Source organism: Tarenaya hassleriana, unplaced genomic scaffold, assembly GCF_000463585.1.
Source record: "Tarenaya hassleriana unplaced genomic scaffold, ASM46358v1 Cleome13, whole genome shotgun sequence".
NCBI lineage: Eukaryota > Viridiplantae > Streptophyta > Magnoliopsida > Brassicales > Cleomaceae > Tarenaya > Tarenaya hassleriana.
Genome location: NW_010963495.1, coordinates 2,854,533 through 2,874,486, shown reverse-complemented (window position 1 = coordinate 2,874,486; position 19,954 = coordinate 2,854,533). Strand labels below are relative to the sequence as shown.

At 38.5% G+C, this 19,954-nt stretch overlaps 2 protein-coding genes across 2 annotated transcripts; both read left to right on the top strand.

The window, feature by feature from the left end:
- Positions 1–4,647: 4,647 nt before the first annotated feature.
- On the top strand, positions 4,648–8,696 carry LOC104807729 (protein BRASSINOSTEROID INSENSITIVE 1-like). Its single transcript, XM_010533120.2, has one exon. The coding sequence runs from the start codon at positions 4,826–4,828 to the stop codon at positions 8,396–8,398; it is 3,573 nt and encodes a 1,190-aa protein (XP_010531422.1). The 5' UTR covers positions 4,648–4,825; the 3' UTR covers positions 8,399–8,696.
- A 2,434-nt stretch (positions 8,697–11,130) lies between these two features.
- LOC104807728 (zinc finger A20 and AN1 domain-containing stress-associated protein 6-like) lies at positions 11,131–12,204 on the top strand. The gene has a single exon (XM_010533119.2). The coding sequence runs from the start codon at positions 11,553–11,555 to the stop codon at positions 12,036–12,038; it is 486 nt and encodes a 161-aa protein (XP_010531421.1). The 5' UTR covers positions 11,131–11,552; the 3' UTR covers positions 12,039–12,204.
- The last annotated feature ends 7,750 nt before the right edge of the window (positions 12,205–19,954 follow it).

Genomic DNA, 19,954 nt, shown 5'->3' with positions numbered 1-19,954 from the left:
GAGTAGAGAGGAGAGAGAGAGAGAGAGAGAGAGAGAAGGGGGGAGGGCGTGTGTTTGCGTGTGTGTGAAATCCATGAATATTAATAGTAATATAATTACCACCAAAATCTAATATTTAACTTTTCGCACATTCACATTCGCAAATCCTTGAAATCTTCAAAACAAAAACAAAATTGTTGCATGTTATAAAAACCTGCTGATATTGGGTTCGACTTAGATCTCGCTGTTTCTAAATATAAAACGATTTTCAGTATATACCATACGTACCATTAAACTATAAAATAATATTTCCAGGTATTAGTTTTAAAGTATCTTTTTTCGTTCATGTAAATAATAGATGGTATCGTTGGTTGCGAAATTGACGATATATATATATATATATATTCCATTTATGTTACCGTTAATACAGGCGATGCTTATTGCGCCCAAAACGTTCATCCTTCATGCATGGAGTCTCGATTCATGTTTGGCAAATGACAACACTTGCAATACAAATCTTAATTACCACCAAAAATAATTTTTTTTAAAAAATACTTCTGGAATCAATCCATTATTTTTTTAATATATGGTTGTCATTCCCTAGTTTAATTTTATAAAATAATTATTTTATTTTATTATTTTTATTGATTGTCCAAAAAATTTTAAATAGATAACTTTTTTTAAAAAAAATATATAATTCTTAATATTACGATAAAAAATCTAAAAGAAAATGTAACAAGTAATATAAAAATGCGAACGTATATTTCCATATCATTATATGTGGGTCAAAGGGTAACGGGATGGAAAATGTATAATCATGAATAGAGTGATGACATAAATAATTATTGTTTACACCGTTTGTTTTATTCAATGATTGATCAATGTTTTTAAAATTTGGTCCAAATACAGCTGCAGGCGGCTGTATTAAGGTGACTAACTAGAAATATTTATATATATGTATATATATATATATATGTATATATATTATCATCATTAGATTAGATTTTCCTCCCTCGATAGATTACTGTATAATTATTGTGTGATTACGGTGGGTTTTTTAATCAAAGGAACATAAAGGTTGTGATGACCCACATAGTCCCCTCTTATCTCCCACTTTCATTAATTTCCTAATAAACCATCTAATAATTTCGCACGCTTTCTTATTATTATCTAATCATTGATTCTTTCCCCTGTATACATATAGAGTTCACTTTTTCTTATATAAAAGATTAATGTATATTTTTATATAGCTTTAGGACTCTTTAATAAAACATTCAAAGTGACATCAATAATAACAAAGAAAATATCAAGTGTCGCTACTATGTACACGAAATATAAACTTTTACGGTTACCATAGAATGACCACTAAAAGCAAAGTAATTTTGGTATTTATGTTAAAATGAATTGCAAAGCAATTGAAAAAAAATATATGAGAAAGAATCTGAATATGAATAGTAAAATAATATGCTGGTTTCTAAGAATGTAGAAAAACGACAGTTTTATGATAATATATAGAAAGTCTTTCATAAAAAATATATATATATATAGAGAGAGAGAGAGTGTGTCAAAATAGAAATATTTTCAAGGAATGTATTCAATATTTTGATTCAATTTAGAATATATTCGATAAAATTAATTATTTAATGATATAATCCGGCGGTGTATCGGTTGCCCATGAAATTTTGTGCGCTAAAAATGTCAACGAAATTTTATATGTCCAAAGACGACATCTCAACGTGTGGAATTCTGCCACGTCATCAGCCTGGACACGACCACGTGTAGTTTCTCAGCTAAGTGGGTCCCGCATCATTGATCGTCATCACGATAATCACGAATCCTCCCATATGTGTGTATATATATTTCAGTGTACATTTTATTTATATAATCTTCGGGGGGAAGAAGGAAAAGAAAGAGGCCCATCGACGACTAGGGCCCATTTTGTGAAATTATCGTTAAGTGGGGCCCACTTGAGCGTATGACGGCATGACTGTCTCATCAGTATTTCTTTTTTCTTGTATAAGTTCCTGATTTCTGCACTTCTAATATTTTCACAATTGAAAAAAACTGCAGTCGATACATATATATATATATATATAAAAAGAAGCTCCTGAAGCTTTCGTAATTTACTTCCCTGCCCTCGTAGAGGCCGCAGGATCGAGGGCATTTTGGTACTTTCCATGAGGAGTACTAGATTTACTGATGAGATGGTAGATACTGATGATAAGGTGTTGTATAGATACTGAAGAAGACAACAAAAGGTTAAAAAAGGAGGGAAGGGGATTCAGCTTTTGCACATCAGCATTTACTCACCAGGTGAGATCCTGACCGTTGAGATCCAATCAACGGCTAATATTGATTCAGAAATATGGGGCCATCTCGTACAACACTGCAGCATTTACGACCGTCACGAGATGAGCGCCAATCACACTCCCCGAATCGGCGCGTGAGACGAGACAGGCACTTGACTGATACCTCCGAAACGGCAGAATTTTGTGGTGATGTGTATCTCACGCGCGATCAGAGAGCGTAGGGTTATCACACGAGCGCCTAATCACTTTCTGAGGACATTTTCGTCCCTTTGGAATTTGGTATCATTGCTCTTTTGGCGTTTTACCCTAATTATTTATGATGATATTGTAGAATATATATATTTTTTATATATATATAAATTGGGCTGCAATACAAAAATGAATTAAACTTTTTTATTCACCTTGGTAATATTCCAAAGGAATTATTTCTTTATCACATTAATTAAGAGTATTGGAAACTTATGTCATATTTCTTCGAGATATATATTATCGAATAAGATATGACTTAATTAGATCCTAGAGCGTGATGTGGAGATTATTCCTCATACGTGTTCTCTATAAAACCATAGAAAAGAATGAAGGGGAAAACGCATAACAACTAGGAAGAACAATGCATAATGACGTAAGGTAAAGCATCTTTCCATATATTGATGACAATATATATATATATTCTCCAAGATAACATTATACTATAAAATCAACCAAAGAATCTACGTGTTCGAACCGGTAATTGATACGAGGAATGTTTCTCTTTCAACGTTACATACAGATGCCACCACAACTAAATTGTCGTCCATATACCTTTGGAATATATATCTCCAAACGATGATTACATTTATTTTACACATACCAGACGTGAGAATTATCATATTCGGATTATGATGATGATATACTACATGAGTGTTATAGGTGCCAAAATCAAAAGAAAAATCTCGAAAAGCTTTAGAAAAAAAAAGGGTTGGTCTATGTAGGTGCCAAAATCAATGGGAGAAAAAGTGAAAGAGAGAAGGCACGTAAATGCGAAGAACGAAAAAAGAGTGATTATTATTATTTAGTGAGAGAGAGAGAGAGAGAGAGAGAGAGAGAGAGAGAGAGAGAGAGAGAGAGAGAGAGACGATGATAATATTAACAAGAGAGGGAGAGATGGAATCTGCCATTAATTGACACTCATGTCCCAATCGTCGTTCGCACGTACACTCTCTTGCAAAAAAGCAAGAGAGACAACCTTCTCGCCTTTTCAGACACATTGAGAGAGAGAGAGAGAGAGAGAGAGAGAGAGAGAGAGAGAGAGAGAGAGAGAGAGAGAGAGAGAGAGAGAGGGGGGGGGGGGGCGGGTGCGTGTGTGTGAAATCCATGAATATTAATAGTAATATAATTACCACCAAAATCTAATATTTAACTTTTCGCACATTCACATTCGCAAATCCTTGAAATCTTCAAAACAAAAACAAAATTGTTGCATGTTATAAAAACCTGCTGATATTGGGTTCGACTTAGATCTCGCTGTTTCTAAATATAAAACGATTTTCAGTATATACCATACGTACCATTAAACTATAAAATAATATTTCCAGGTATTAGTTTTAAAGTATCTTTTTTCGTTCATGTAAATAATAGATGGTATCGTTGGTTGCGAAATTGACGATGTGCATGGTTTCGTAATATATTTGCAATTTTGAAGAAAACCGCAAAAAAAAAAAACAATTTCAAATAAAATACCCGGCCACCTACAACTTTAAATATGTAGGAAAAAAATTCTACAACATTAACTAAAAATAACGTGGAAACTCAAAACAAAACGATATCGTTTTAGAAAGTAATAATACCTATATCATTGATATTGCCATTTGGAATACAACACTTTGGAGTTTTACTTAGTTTTGTTTGAATTTTGGCGAAAAATCCATACATTTTATCTGTTTTAAAAAAATATTTTATCATGATTCATCCATAGCTTATGGTAACATAAACACGTACCGATTATCGGTTTCGGTAGGGGTAACAAATATATAAATTAATATTGTAAAAAGTATGATCCCATGCTCTAATCTCGCGTCAATTAAATAATTCTAAGTCTCACCTCAACGTCGTTCATGTAAAGACAAAGACACCATTCATTTTAATGTAAGCTTTGAGATTAAGGGGTTTTCCATGGCATTATTTTATCATTGCACCCTCCTGTCTTAATTAGTATTTTGAACATATTTGTATTTAAATATTATTATTTTCGTGTCTGTATTATCGAAATTGAATTTGATTTGTTTTTTTTAATCAGATGGGAGAGGTAACATGGCATGTGAAGGCACAGCTGTGACCACTCCTCTCACCATTTTCTTTGATAAATACCGTCTTCTACCTTCCTTGTTCTGTCTTTTGACTCTCCTCTCTCTCTCTCCGAACTTGTAAAGTTCCCTGCTTTCTATCTCTAGAGCCAGAGCTTTCGCTCCCTCTCTAATGGCGGAACCAGACGCCTAGGTCCTCTCTTCTCCCCATCTCCTCTTTTTCTCCTAGCCTTGTTTTCTAGTAAAACGGCAAGAATGACGAAACTTTTCACCTTCTTTCTCTCTCTAACTACGATATTTCTCTTCTCTCTCCCTCTTCAAGCCTCACCGTCTCCATCTTCGTCTCCGTACAAAGAAACCCTTCAGCTTATAAACTTCAAATCTGCTCTTCCGGACCCTAATGTTCTTCCCAACTGGTTCCCAAACCAAAGTCCCTGTAGCTTCCATGGCGTGACTTGCAGAGATGACAGGGTTTCTTCCATAGACCTCAGCTCCGTCCGCCTCAGCGTCGGTTTCAGCGTCGTGGCTTCTTATCTGATGTCACTTGATGGGTTAGAGTCTCTGTTTCTGTCCAACACGAATATCACCGGCTCCATTTCTGGGTTCAAGTGCTCTGTCTCGCTGACCACCTTGGATCTGTCGGTTAATGCTCTGTCTGGTCCTCTATCGACCCTGTCGAACCTAGGATCCTGCTCTGGCGTCAAATTTCTCAACCTCTCGGGCAATTCCTTCGACTTTTCCGGGAAAATTTCAGGTGGGTTTAAGCTGAGCAGCTTGGAAGTTCTCGATCTCTCCTCCAACTCGCTGTCTGGCCCGAACGTGGTCGGTTGGGTCCTCTCCGGCGGCTGCGGAGAGATGAAGAGCTTGTCGATTAGCGGGAACTCGCTCAGCGGTGACATAGACGTGTCCCGCTGCGGAAATCTGGAGTTCTTCGATGTTTCACGGAACAATTTCTCCTCCGGCCTCCCTTCTCTCGGCGACTGCTCGGCTCTGCAACACCTCGACATCTCCGACAACAAGTTTTCCGGCAACATCTCGCGCGCAATCTCGTCTTGCACGGAGCTCAGGTTCCTGAATCTTACCAACAACCAGTTCTCTGGATCCATCCCTTCTCTGCCGCTGGACAACCTCCAGTACCTCTCGCTCGCCGGAAACAGATTCAGCGGCGAGATCCCGGGGTTCCTCGCCGGCGCGTGCCCAACACTCGCTGGACTCGATCTCTCCGGCAACGACCTCTACGGTACTGTACCCTCTTTCCTGGGTTCTTGCTCTCTCCTCGAAACGCTTGAGCTGTCGAGCAACAACTTCTCCGGCGAGTTGCCCATGGATACTCTTCTGAAAATGAATGGCTTGAAGGTACTTGATCTGTCTTTCAACGAGTTCTCCGGGGTCTTGCCGGAATCTCTGTCGAATCTCGCCGCTTCTCTGCAGACACTAGACCTTAGCTCCAACAACTTATCGGGTCCGATACCGACCAATCTGTGCCAAAACCCTAGGAATGCGTTGAACGAGCTTTATCTCCAGAACAATGGCTTGACTGGGCAAATTCCTGCGACGCTGAGCAACTGTTCTGAGCTCGTGTCGCTTCACCTGAGCTTGAACTACCTAACCGGATCAATCCCTGCAAGCTTAGGCTCTCTGTCGAAGCTTCGAGATTTGAAGCTATGGCTGAATCTACTGGAAGGAGAGATCCCGCAGGAGCTGATGTACATCCAAACGCTAGAGACCCTGATTCTCGACTTCAACGACTTGACAGGGGAGATTCCTTCCGGTCTAAGCAATTGCACGAATCTGAACTGGATTTCCTTGTCCAACAACCGGTTAACCGGTCAGATTCCTAGTTGGATAGGCCGGTTAGAGAATCTCGCCATCCTCAAGCTCAGCAACAACTCTTTCTACGGGAACATCCCGGCAGAGCTGGGTGATTGCCGTAGTTTGATCTGGTTGGATCTCAACACAAATTTCTTCAACGGTTCTATTCCCCCTGAGATGTTCAAGCAGTCTGGGAAAATCGCCGCGAATTTCATCGCCGGAAAGCGGTATGTTTACATCAAGAACGACGGTAGCAAGAAGCAGTGTCACGGAGCTGGAAACTTGCTCGAGTTCCAAGGGATTAGACCCGAACAGCTCAACAGGCTTTCGGCCAGAAACCCTTGTAACTTCACCCGAGTTTATGGCGGACACACTCAACCTACGTTCAACAACAACGGCTCCATGATGTTCCTCGACATGTCTTACAACATGTTGTCCGGATTCATACCCAAGGAGATCGGGTCGATGCCCTACTTGTTTATCCTGAACCTCGGTCACAACGGTCTTTCGGGTTCTATTCCTGAGGAGATTGGCGATTTGAGAGGGTTGAACATTCTTGATCTCTCCAGTAATGAGCTGAAAGGAACCATTCCTCAGTCTATGTCGGCCCTCACAATGCTCACGGAGATCGATCTCTCCAACAACATGTTGTCAGGACAGATACCCGAGATGGGTCAGCTCGAGACTTTCCCGCCCGCCAAGTTCATGAACAACTCTGGTCTCTGCGGTTACCCGCTCCCACGTTGCGATGCAGGGGATTCTGGTGCGAATTCTCGTCATCAGAAGTCGCACAGGGGACGAGCTTCTCTGACAGGAAGCGTGGCTATGGGTTTGCTCCTCTCATTTTTCTGCATTTTCGGGCTGATCCTCGTCGGGATAGAGATGAGGAAGAGACGGAAAAAGAAAGAGGCGGCTCTCGAAATGTACATGGAGGGCGGCCATTCGAACTCGGGGACAGCCAACACGAGCTGGAAACTGACCGGCGCTCGAGAAGCACTGAGCATCAATCTTGCTGCTTTTGAGAAACCCTTGAGGAAGCTCACGTTCGCGGATCTTCTAGAAGCTACGAATGGTTTCCACAACGACAGCCTCATTGGCTCAGGAGGATTCGGAGATGTATACAAGGCGCAGCTGAAAGATGGAAGCATTGTGGCTATCAAGAAACTCATCCACGTGAGCGGACAAGGGGACAGAGAGTTCACGGCCGAGATGGAGACAATAGGAAAGATCAAACACAGAAACCTCGTACCTCTCCTAGGTTACTGCAAGGTCAAGGAAGAGAGGCTACTCGTCTACGAGTACATGAAATACGGAAGCTTGGAAGATGTTTTGCATGACCCGAAGAAAGCCGGCGTGAAACTGAACTGGGAAGCGAGGCGGAAGATCGCTATCGGAGCAGCCAGAGGATTGGCATTTCTCCACCACAACTGCATTCCTCACATCATCCACAGAGACATGAAATCGAGCAACGTGTTGCTGGACGATAACTTGGAGGCTAGGGTTTCGGATTTCGGTATGGCCCGTCTGATGAGCGCCATGGACACGCATCTGAGCGTGAGCACATTGGCTGGCACGCCAGGGTACGTTCCTCCAGAGTATTACCAGAGCTTCAGGTGCTCGACGAAAGGAGATGTGTACAGTTACGGTGTAGTTCTGCTCGAGCTTCTGACGGGGAAGAGGCCGACGGATTCTGCGGATTTTGGGGACAACAACCTGGTCGGGTGGGTGAAACAGCACGCGAAACTGAGAATAAGCGACGTGTTCGATCCGGAAGTGATGAAGGAAGATCCAGGGCTGGAGATGGAGCTTCTGCAGCATCTGAAAGTGGCGTGTGCATGCTTGGATGATCGGCCATGGAGAAGACCGACGATGATACAGGTGATGGCCATGTTCAAGGAGATACAAGCAGGGTGTGGCCTGGATTCACAGTCCACGATCACTACAGAGGACGGTGGGTTCAGTTCGATCGAGATGGTGGATATGAGCATTAAAGAAGTTCCTGAAGGGAAGCTATAATTAAAAAGAACAAGAGGAAAACCTCTGGAACTCAGTTTTCGAACAGACAACAGATTCTTTGGACAAAGAACCGGGAGGAGGAGGAGGAGAAGAAGAAGAAGCCATCCACGGGGGTCGAGCAAATTTTCCTTCTTTTTTTTTTTCATTTTTTCCCGCCCTTCAAAATGTATGTATCTCTGTTATTTATACGTAAAAAAAAAAGGATGTTTTTTAGTTTCTTTTATCAGTGAGGGGAAAAAGGAGAAGAGCTTCGCTCGGAATGTGTAAATATACAGCTTTTTTGGATTTGTGATGCTTTTTTTTTTCTGTTAAATTTAATTTTCCACCGTTCTTTCTCATTTGCATTTGGACAACAGTGGATGTGATGATTAGCGAAGCGAAGAAGTCTTGAAAGATAGAATTCAGACAAAAGGTTTGGAAGAAGAAGAAGAAGGGCCAATGTTGTTGTTTTATGGGTGTGTGCCACGTGGCCCCTCTGAAGAGTGTCGAGGAGGAGGACCATGTTTCTCACCCCACCCCCCCCACCTCAATCAATGCGACTCACCCATACATGTGTATACATATGTGTGTGTGTGTGTGTAGATGTTGAGAAATGGAGCAGTCTCTCCTGAAATTAAAACAGAGGGCTGTGAGAGGTTGATGTTGCTGAGGCTCTGCAGCTACACAACAACACACCGAACATCAACACAACAACAAAATCTACTGCCGGGTCTTCTTACACAGGGTCACGTGCACCTCACGTGCTCCTCTTTTTTTTTGGTTCTCGCTATGACCCAAACGAACAAAAAAAATCACGAGTTTATGCTTTTAATGTGACTTCAGAGCAAAATAAATAAATAAATAAAGGTTTCGTATGGGGTTAGGCACAAACTCAATAAATATTAGCATGTAATCATCCAATGATGCCTTGATATTGACATTAGTATAAAATGATTTAAAAAAAAGATTGCGATATTGATGTTTAAAGGTAAATGAATTGCTAAAATACCACTAATTGTTTCGTTGAAATAATAAAAAATAGAACCATATCTAAAGATGGGAAATTTACAAGATTGAGACGTAGGAAAATTTTGCAAACAAATTTCATGGATAGATATTATACATGTAAATATATGGCAGAGGGGATAGGAAGGGGAACATGTGGGACCTACCGATAGCTGTTCTTGTCGGATTTTGACACATCTCCCACGTGTGAGTCATCCTTCAGTCTCCTTCCCGTCACTTTCCCATTTATTGATTACAATATTTTTTCTTAGATATTATCTCCATCTATCTGTGTTGTTAAGGTTTCTGCCAGCTTGTCAGTGATTTTGGGATTACGCAATAATCACTTGATTAAGTGTTATTTAACTATAGGGTGCGTGTATCTTTGTTATAACTCCACACTTAGTTATAAATGCCAAACCAAGTTAGTCAATGCCTATAATTATGCATGAATTTCATTTCATTTCGAGCTTTAATGACGCGGCGTAATATCTACGATCCGTGGACAAAACGGTCCATGCAACTTGGATTTTTGTACGTGACTAAATAAAGTACACGTCGAGAATTGCCCTGCCCGTGTACGAGATCCACAAAATGGGGGGACCCTGTATACGCACACGTATGCGGCCATCCCGTCCATGCATAGCTCTGTGTCGGGATCTAAGATGAACCCAATCTAACCGTAGTTTCTTTCTCGAGGCTTCTTTCCCACGTACAAAATGGGCGCACGTGCGAAGTTGTCCACTGTTATTATAATAATAAAAAACATAAAATAAGAAACCACTGTACGGTAGAAGTGCGACAAATGCCAATAAGCTCGTGTATACAGCTAAGAGCAAAGAATACGGGCTAATATATATATAATATATATCATTGAATTACATGACACTCCTTATATTCGATAAGACGTCTTTCTTTAGAAATTGAATGATATGGCACTTCCACGGTTTCAGGGTTTTCTAATTTTTGTATAAAAATAATGATAGCATTAATTAGATTAAATTAATTGTTTTCAAGGATTAGGATTATTGTTACTATTATTATAACTTTGTTCACTTATAATAATATGATTATTGTATGACGTTGAGGTGAGGCTGAGGAACGTGCAGACCACGAGGGAATCACGTGGAGAGTCTCCCTCGGACTCGGCGGCGGAGCAAGCGGGTCACTCCTTTTCATGTCCTCGTAGCTTATCATTTCTTTATTTGTAAGTTTTTGTCTTTTTTATCTATATTAAAGTTCGGTACTTAAATGTGCGTTAATTAATTAAACATTATATTTGTCAATTTGTTGAGGAGTTTGAGAGAGATGGTGCTCACGTGCTCTCCGGTATATCACGTGGTTGCTGTGGCAATTGGGTCTTACAAGTAGATCCATTACGACGGTTTAGATAGCCCCACATGATTTGAGAAAGCCCATTGGCCCAAAAAGGCCCATTAACCGTATTTTGGATGCTTATATATATGTATATGAAAGGACTCTTTTTTGAAGGTCTACTTTTGACATGAAATGGTTCAATTCTTGCTTTAGTATTTGATGGGATTTATGTGGGCTTCTTAAAGCCCAATTAATATTGGTCCACGAGAATTAATTGATTTAATAAATTCCACGTAAGCCTTGAAGGCAGTCTTACACGGTGCACACGTGTGCATCGAACCGAATCCTCAGCTGACGAAACCACACACGAAAAGGAACTCTTTTTCTTTGCAAATGTCGTCATTTTTTTTTCCTTCCCCCTTCGAGACGGCTTTTTTTTTTTTTTTTAAACTCCGTGTTCCCACGGCTGTTCCTTCGCGATAAATCTGGTTCATTTCACGCCCAAATTCCAGCCGTTCAGTTCAGATCTCTCCAGCTCTTGATCTCTCGATTCCTCGAGTTAACTAAGGTATCGTGAGATTTCTATTATCTGTTTGTTGGGTCGGTTTACAGTTAGGGTTTTCTATCATGGGGTTTTAGGGTCGAATCTGTGTTTTTAGGTTCGTAACCTCTTGTTTTCGTCGGAATTCGTGTTGTGGTTCGTGGGCTTAATCCGATATTGAGAAAGTCCGATGCTTGATTGACGCCGAAATCCGAATCCAGTGTTCTGGGCTTATGTTTTTGGCTTTCATAGGGAGTTGTTATGGGGTTTCGGGGATCTGGGTGTTGAAATTTAGTCGAATATAGAATAAGAATGGAGCCAGAATCTCAGAAGAGGAAGCTGGAGGAGACCAGCCACGAATCCCAAACGGCTCCAATTCTTTGCGCTAATAACTGCGGTTTCTTCGGTGGTCCGAACACGAACAACCTCTGCTCCAAGTGCTACAGAGAGTTTCTTCTCAATCAATCCAAAGCCATAGATGACAACACTGTTGTCGTTGGAAAAGAAAAGGGCATTGATCAAACTACTGGAAAAAAGCCCGAGAACAACGAACCACTAGGTTACCGAGAAACAGGTAGAATTTGGGAAGGAGAGAATTCTGAGAAGCCAAACAGGTGCAGCTTGTGTAGGAAGAGGGTAGGGCTGACTGGGTTCAAGTGCAGATGCGGGCACACATTCTGTTCGCAGCATCGCTATTCGGACAAGCACAACTGCGTGTTCGATTACAAGAGCGCGGGACAAGACGCCATTGCCAAGGCGAACCCTGTGGTGAAGGCCGACAAGGTCGACAAGATATGAACCATTGGAGTGTAAGTGTGAAGGGTACTGCTATGATTTGTGATTTCACATATTGGGGAATAAGTCTGGTTTGTACATATCTGGTCTGGTTTATGATGATGTTGTGTGACTGATATTTATATATATGTAGAAAACAATTTGGATTGGTGGTTGCTCCACATTTATATGTAAGATCTTCTGCAGAAGTGGTTGTGTTATGTCTGATCTGTTTGTAAGCGGAATGGTGAAGACCATTCATGTATATTACAAAAATACCTTTAAATGTGACAAGAGATACCTTTGAAATTTTAGAGTTTTCAAAAAAATTTGAAAAAGGCTGAAAAAATATTAAAACTGTTATAAATAAATGGTGGAACCCACGGTTACTGTTCAGCCGACGGATACTGTTGTATAGATGAATAGATGAATAGTAATTGCGAATTTTCTATAAATAGGCTATTTCATTCCTTCATTTGTACACAATTTCAAGAAAGAAAAATTAGTGAAATCTTGTTCCCAAATCTCTCAAACGATCGATTTCGGTTTCTAGTTAACGACCTGATTCCCGGGTCTTCTATATTTCTTCGTTTTTCACAACACGTTATCAGTACGAACGCTCTTATACGACAAAGGTAACATTATATATTCGCTCTAATGATATATACACACATTAATTGATGCTTGAGTTGAATTAACCTCAAGTTATATATAAATATCAATTAATTATTATTTAAATTAATGGACAGCTATGCCGCATTAATTATTTACTTATTACTATTGGACAGCTGAGCCGCCTTAATTATTTATTACTATTGGACGGTTGGACCGCCTTATTTATTTATTTGTTACCGTTGGACGGCTGAGCCGCCTTAATCATTTATTTGTTATTGTTGGACGGTTGAGCCGCCTTAATTATTAATCTGAAATACTGTGTTATTTATGGATGGTCATGCCGCCTGAATTGTTTTATTTCTATGGACGGCAATGCCGCCAGATATAATCATTTATATTATTATCTACCCTATATAAATAAATACTCATCATTTTTAAATATTATCATATATAATATAAATTTAATCAGTATTTATTTGCATGAATAAAAAAAAAGATATCGAAAATTTTGGTATATAGGCTGGAAACCCGAACCTGCACTCTATTGGGGCAAAGGCTTGTTGAAATAATACAAGCATGGATCTGGTGTAACAATGTCACGTACCGACATGAATAAATATTTATCAAAATATTAAATTATAATAAATACAATGAAATGATAAAAAAAATTAACAATTCAATATACATAATAAAAATTGTTATATAATACAAATTGATAAAATCAATTACAAAATTTTTCAAAATTTATTTTTTTCCCCAACGGTGAAATTTTTTTTTAAAAAAAATCAAATTTCAAATTTTTGACTCCTCCCCAACGGCTATGAATAGTAATTTTTACCCTATAAATACACTCATTTATTCACTCATACAACTCACACAATCTCATCTTTTTCTTCTCTTCTCCTACGAAAAACAATCTCCCAAAATGAATTTTATTAAAATTTTCTTTGTTCTAACAATTGTAGTAGCAACGTTTAGTATTTTTTTCGATAAAAATCCCGACCCATTTTTGTTTTCAATTTGCGTTGTGGTCTTACCTCTCGTGTATGTGTTACTAATTATAGCCATCCATATGTAATCATGCATTTCGCTATGTTGTATACTCTATGATAATGAATAAAGCTAATATATGGCTTGCTTTTTTTTTGTTTAGTCAAAATGGCAAGAATGACCAATATCGAGTTTGAGGTCCTCGACATATTGGAAAAAAATTATCTATCGTGGCAATTGGATGCTGATTTGCACTTGGAATCAAAAGGTCTTAGTACCACAATTAAAGAGAAAAGTGCGTCAACTGAAAATAAAGCAAAGACACTAATATTATTGAGGCATCATATTCATGATGATTTGAAAAAGAAATATTTGACAATCAAAGATCCTGCAGATCTTTGGAAAAAATTAAAAGACCGTTTCGATCATCAAAAAACGGTAATCCTTCCCAAGGCCAAATATGAGTGGATTCATCTCAGATTTCAAGATTTCAAAACTGTCAATGAATATAACTCGGCAATGTACCGAATCACATCAGTTTTGAAATTATGTGGTGCAACAGTTAGCGAAAATGAGATGTTGGAAAAAACCTTTTCAACTATGCATGCCTCGAACATTATACTCCAACAACAGTATCGGGAAAAGAGGCATACAAAATACTCAGAGTTTCTCTCATGTATTCTATTGGCCGAGCAGAATAATGAATTACTGATGAAAAATCATGCATCTCGGCCAACAGGTCCTGTACCATTTTCCGAAGTAAATGTTATGGAAAATATATCATTCCTTGGAGAGAATGTTATATTTTATAATAACCGAGGACGTGGTTATTTTCGGGGTAGAGGTCGAGGTCGAGGTCGAGGCCGAAGATGAGGTCGTGGCGTTAGCCGAAGTTGGAATAGAGGGGGTGGTCGAGGAATCTCATTCCAAAACCATAACAATAATAGAGGGGGAACACATGATCATCCAAACAAAAGGATGAAAGAAAGCACATGCCACCAGTGTGGAATGACTGGACATTGGTCACGTACTTGTCGCACCGCTAAACACTTGGTGGACCTTTACCAAAAATCGATTAAAGAAGCGAAAGGGAAAGGTGTCGCGACAAATCATGTCATAAACAATTCGGATGATGATGCTGGTGGTGCTATAGATTTTGCACACATGGACCTCGCTGATGGTTTTGCTCATCATGAAGAGGGCGTTGATTATGAATAAAAAGCCATATATATAGTTGTATCGTTTATATATGTAATCAACCTCGTAAGAATCTATATATGCATAATGTCATAATACATATACATTTTGTAAATGTTATAATTGATATATATATATTTTAATGTTTACTATGTTGTTTTGTTCTTGAATAGATAATGAATATGGCTAAATCTGCAAATCGAGGAGGAAATATATGTTTAGCAGATAGTGCTACAACATATACAATACTGACAGACAAGAAATATTTTTCGAGTCTGAAAATAAACAAAGAAAATATCATTACTATATCTGGAAATGCAAAAATAATTGAAGGCTCCGGAAGAGCCGATTTCATAATGTCAGGAGGAACAAAATTTGCAATAAAAGATGCACTATTTTCCTCCAAGTCCCAAAGAAATCTATTAAGTTTTAAAGATATCCGACTCAATGGATATCATATTGAAACCACAAATGAAGGTGATATTGAGTATCTGTGTATCACCTCAATCAATATGGGACAAAAATATGTGTTGGAAAAATTACCAATCTATCATCGGGATTATATTATACTAATATCAATGTGATTGAATCATATGCCACAGTAAACCAGAAGTTTACCGATATGTTCAAAGTTTGACATGATCGATTGGGTCATCCTGGTGACACTATGATGAAAAAGATTATCGAAAACTCCCATGGTCACCCATTGAAAAACCAGAAGATTTTTCAATCAGATGAGTTTCCTTGTGATGCATGTTCTAGAGGAAAATTAATAATCAGAACATCACAAGCTAAAATCGGGCATGAATTACCATCATTTCTAGAAAGGATTCATGGTGATATTTGTGGTCCTATTCATCCACCATGCGGACCATTACAATATTTTATGGTATTAATTGATGTTTCAAGCAGATGGTCGCATGTATGTCTTTTATCATCACGCAATCTGACATTTGCCCAATTTTTAGCCCAAATAATTAAATTAAGGGCTCAGTTCCCGGAATACTCAATCAGGAAAGTGAGGTTTGATAATGCTGGAGAATTTACATCGCAAGCTTTTAATGATTACTGTGTAGCAATGAGTATTGATGTTGAACACCCAGTTGCACACGTTCATACACAAAATGGATTGGCAAAGTCATTAATCAAACGACTTCAGCTTATTACTAGACCATTGATAATGAAAACGAAACTTCCCATTTCTGTATGGGTCATGCTATTTTGCATGCTGCAACATTGATTCGTATTAGACCAAGTGGATATCACAAGTATTCTCCATTGCAATTAGCATTTGGTCAAGAACCTAATGTATCGCATCTCAGAATATTCGGATGCGTAGTATATGTACCGATTTTCCCACCACACCGTACAAAAATGAGACCACAAAGAAGGCTGAGAATATATGTTGGGTATGACTCACCATCCATTATACGATACCTTGAGCCAAAAATTGGAGATATTTTTACGGCTCGTTTTGCTGATTGTCAATTTAATGAGAATGAATTCCCACCATTAGGGGGAGAAAATGATAGAATGGTGGAAAATAAAAATGATCTTAATTGGTGTACACCATCATTGTCACATCTTGATCCCCCAGCAAAACAACGAGAACTAGAAGTTTAGAGGATCATACATTTACAAAATATTGCAAATCAGTTACCTGATTCTTTTGCAGATACAACCAAGGTAACAAGATCATATATAGATGCTGTGAATGTCCCAACTCGAATCGAAATTCCGAAAGAACAAATGAAAGAAAATGTAATAAACGATTCCAAAGCACACCTGAAGCGTGGACGACCTATTGGTTCTAAGGATAAAAATTCCCGAAAGAGCAAAGCCAAGAAAAATGAAATGCTTGATTCGGAGGAACGCGTTCCAAACCAAAGAAATGAAGTACTTTATGATGATGGTATAAATACAGACAATGAAAATCATAAGATCTCAATTAATTATATAAACAATGGTACATTATGGAGTCGAAAAGAAATCAAAGAAATTGATGATATATTCTCCTATAATGTATCAAAGAAAATTGATGAAAATGAGGATCCAAAACCAAGATCCATTTCGGAGTGTCAAAAGAGACCATATTGGAATAAATGGAGAGATGCAATACAGGCTGAATTGGATTCGCTGAATAAGCGAAATGTATTCGGACATATATTAAACCGAAAGAGGTTACTCCTATTGGATGTAAATGGGTATTTGTATGCAAAAGAAATGAGCACAATGAAAGTGCTAGATATAAAGCTCGCCTTGTAGCACAAGGTTTCTCACAGAGACCATGAGTTGATTATGAAGAAACTTATTCTCCTGTTATGGATGCGATTACATTTCGATACCTAATTAACATTGCAGTTTCAAAGAACTTAGAAATGCGTCTTATGGATATTGTTACTGCTTATTTATATGGGTCACTTGACACAAACATTTATATAAAAATCCCTGAAGGATTTAAAATGCCCGAAATATTGAAATCAAAACCATGAGAGTTATGCGCTGTTACGTTACAACGATCATTGTACGGGCTAAAACAATCAGGACATATGTAGTACAAACGTTTGAGTGAACATTTAGTGAAAAATGGATATACAAATAATCCTATATCACCATGTGTGTTTATAAAAAAGACGATGTATGGGTTTGTGATTATTGTTGTCTACGTTGATGATTTAAATATTATTGGAACTCCCCGTAAAATTCAGGATGCATCCACCTATTTAAAAGGGGAATTTGAGATGAAAGATCTTGGACAAACCAAGTTTTGTCTTGGATTACAAATAGAACATTTGGATAGTGGAATCTTTCTACATCAACCTAATTATACAAAAAAGGTACTAAAACGGTTCAATATGGATAAGGCAAATCCCCTGAGTACCCCAATGATTAATAGATCATTGAATGTTGAAACAGATCCATTTCGCCCTCGTGAAGATGGCGAAGAGACACTTGGTCCTGAAGTACCATATTTAAGTGCAATAGGAGCTCCTATGTATCTTGCCAACTGTACTCGACCTAATGTATCATTTGCTACTAATCTGTTAGCAAGATATAGTTCAGCTCCTACATGACGGCATTGGAATGGGATTAAGCACATTTTTCGTTATCTTCAAGGATCTGTCGATTTGGGATTATTTTTTCCTAAAAATACAAAACAAGAAATTGTTGGTTTTGCAGATGCAGAATATTTATCTGATCCACATAAGGGAAGATCACAAACAGGTTATATCTTCACAATCAATGGAACCGCATTGGCTTGGCGTTCTCAAAAGCAAACATTGGTTGCTACGTCATCTAATCACGCAGAAGTTATCGCGCTACATGAAGCAAGTCGAGAATGTGTTTGGCTCAGATATTTGACTCAACATATTCAGACAGCTAGTGGATTATCAACCAATAAAGCTCCAACAATATTATTTAAAGATAATGCTGCATACGTTGCACATATAGGAAGATATTATTCCTAGAATATTATCATTAATATTGTTATGATTTACCCTAGATATTATATCTAGAACATTCTATTATATTTTGCTATATATTAAGATGTATTCTTTTAATCGTCAATAATAGAAAAACATTTTCCCTATTATGGTATCAGAGCTTGGTTTTTATTATAATTTTTTTTCTAATCAATAATGTTGGTTGAATCCGAAAACGATGATGAAGATGACGTTGATAGACTAAGGGAGGATATATTAAAAGTGACAGGACAAAACATATTCCTCCGAAGTTCTTTGCATATACCCAAGAGCTGGAAAAGAATAAGGAGATTGAAGTCAGATACATACGATCATGTGATAATGCAGTAGACCTATTCACAAAATCTCTACCGACAACAATATTCAAGAAAAATGTATACAATATTGGAATGCGTCATCTACGAGACCTTTGATCCTTTATACAGGGGAAACGTGAAACTTCACTCTTTTTCCCTTATCAGGTTTTATCCCAAATGATTTTACTAATAAGGTTTTTAACGAGGAAATATAAGACATGCAAATACATTTTTACTAACCGTAACTCCAAGGAGGAGTGTTATAAATAAATGGTGGAGCCCACGGTTACTGTTCAGCCGCCGGGTACTGTTCACAAATATGTATAGATGAATAGTAACTTCGAATTTTCTATAAATATGCCATTTCATTGCTTCATTTGTACACAATTCCAAGAAAGAAAAAAATAGTGAAATCTTGTTCCCGAATCTCTCAAACGATCGATTTCGGTTTCTAGTTAACGATCTGATTCCCGGGTCTTCTATATTTCTTCGTTTTTCACAACAAAAACCTTTAACGAAAAAGACACATATCAAGATTAGAACCAAGAAAGTAAAAAAAAAATGAAGTTATGAAATCAAAACTTTTAGAAAGATACATGTCATTTTCAAAATTTACAAAAAAAAGAATAAAAAATAAAAAATTGGGCAGTTTCTTTCTCTCTCTTCATTCTCGCGATTTCTCTCTAATGGACAGAGTACGATTTCTCTTCTTTGGCGATTTTTGTTGCGATTTCTTCTTGCAATTTCGTTCTCACTTCAGGATAGTAGACCCGACCCTATATACCACGTTGAACCTTCGAAATTTAATTTAGACCATCATTTGACCAGTTTGATTCGTCGTACCGTCAAACTCATAAATCGTCAAACACATCAAACTTATTGCATCCTCACGAATTTCATGTATCGCAACTCTCTAAATTTAACACCTTATTTTGTTTTACAATGCATATTCTGCTGAGTCGCATGGGATCCTCGCACACCGGTTCACAACCGGGCTCGGATCTGGTATGAGGGCTTGCGCAGCGGAATTAGCGTTCAAAACAATTTTGAACCGCCCACAGACCAACCAACACGCACAAGTCAGGCTGACTGGTCCGCCGGTCCAACCAGGTCCGAACCAACACGCACAGGTCAGGCTGACTGGTCTAATCCGCCGGACCAACATTTGGACAGCTCCGGACCAGACCACTTTTTCTGCCAAGTCTGTCTGCATCTCCAAGTCCGTCTGGTCTGGCTGACCAACACTTGGTCAGCTCCGGACCAAACTCCGAAACTAGGAAAAATCTGATTTTTCTTGTCTGATCAATCCCGTTCATACACGTCCATCCCATATGTGTGTGACCCTTTAGGCTCTTCC

What these genes read in the sequence shown, in the direction of transcription:
- LOC104807729 (XM_010533120.2), top strand. Translation starts at nt 4,826, where the DNA reads ATGACGAAACTTTTCACCTTCTTTCTCTCTCTAACTACGATATTTCTC.
- LOC104807728 (XM_010533119.2), top strand. Translation starts at nt 11,553, where the DNA reads ATGGAGCCAGAATCTCAGAAGAGGAAGCTGGAGGAGACCAGCCACGAA.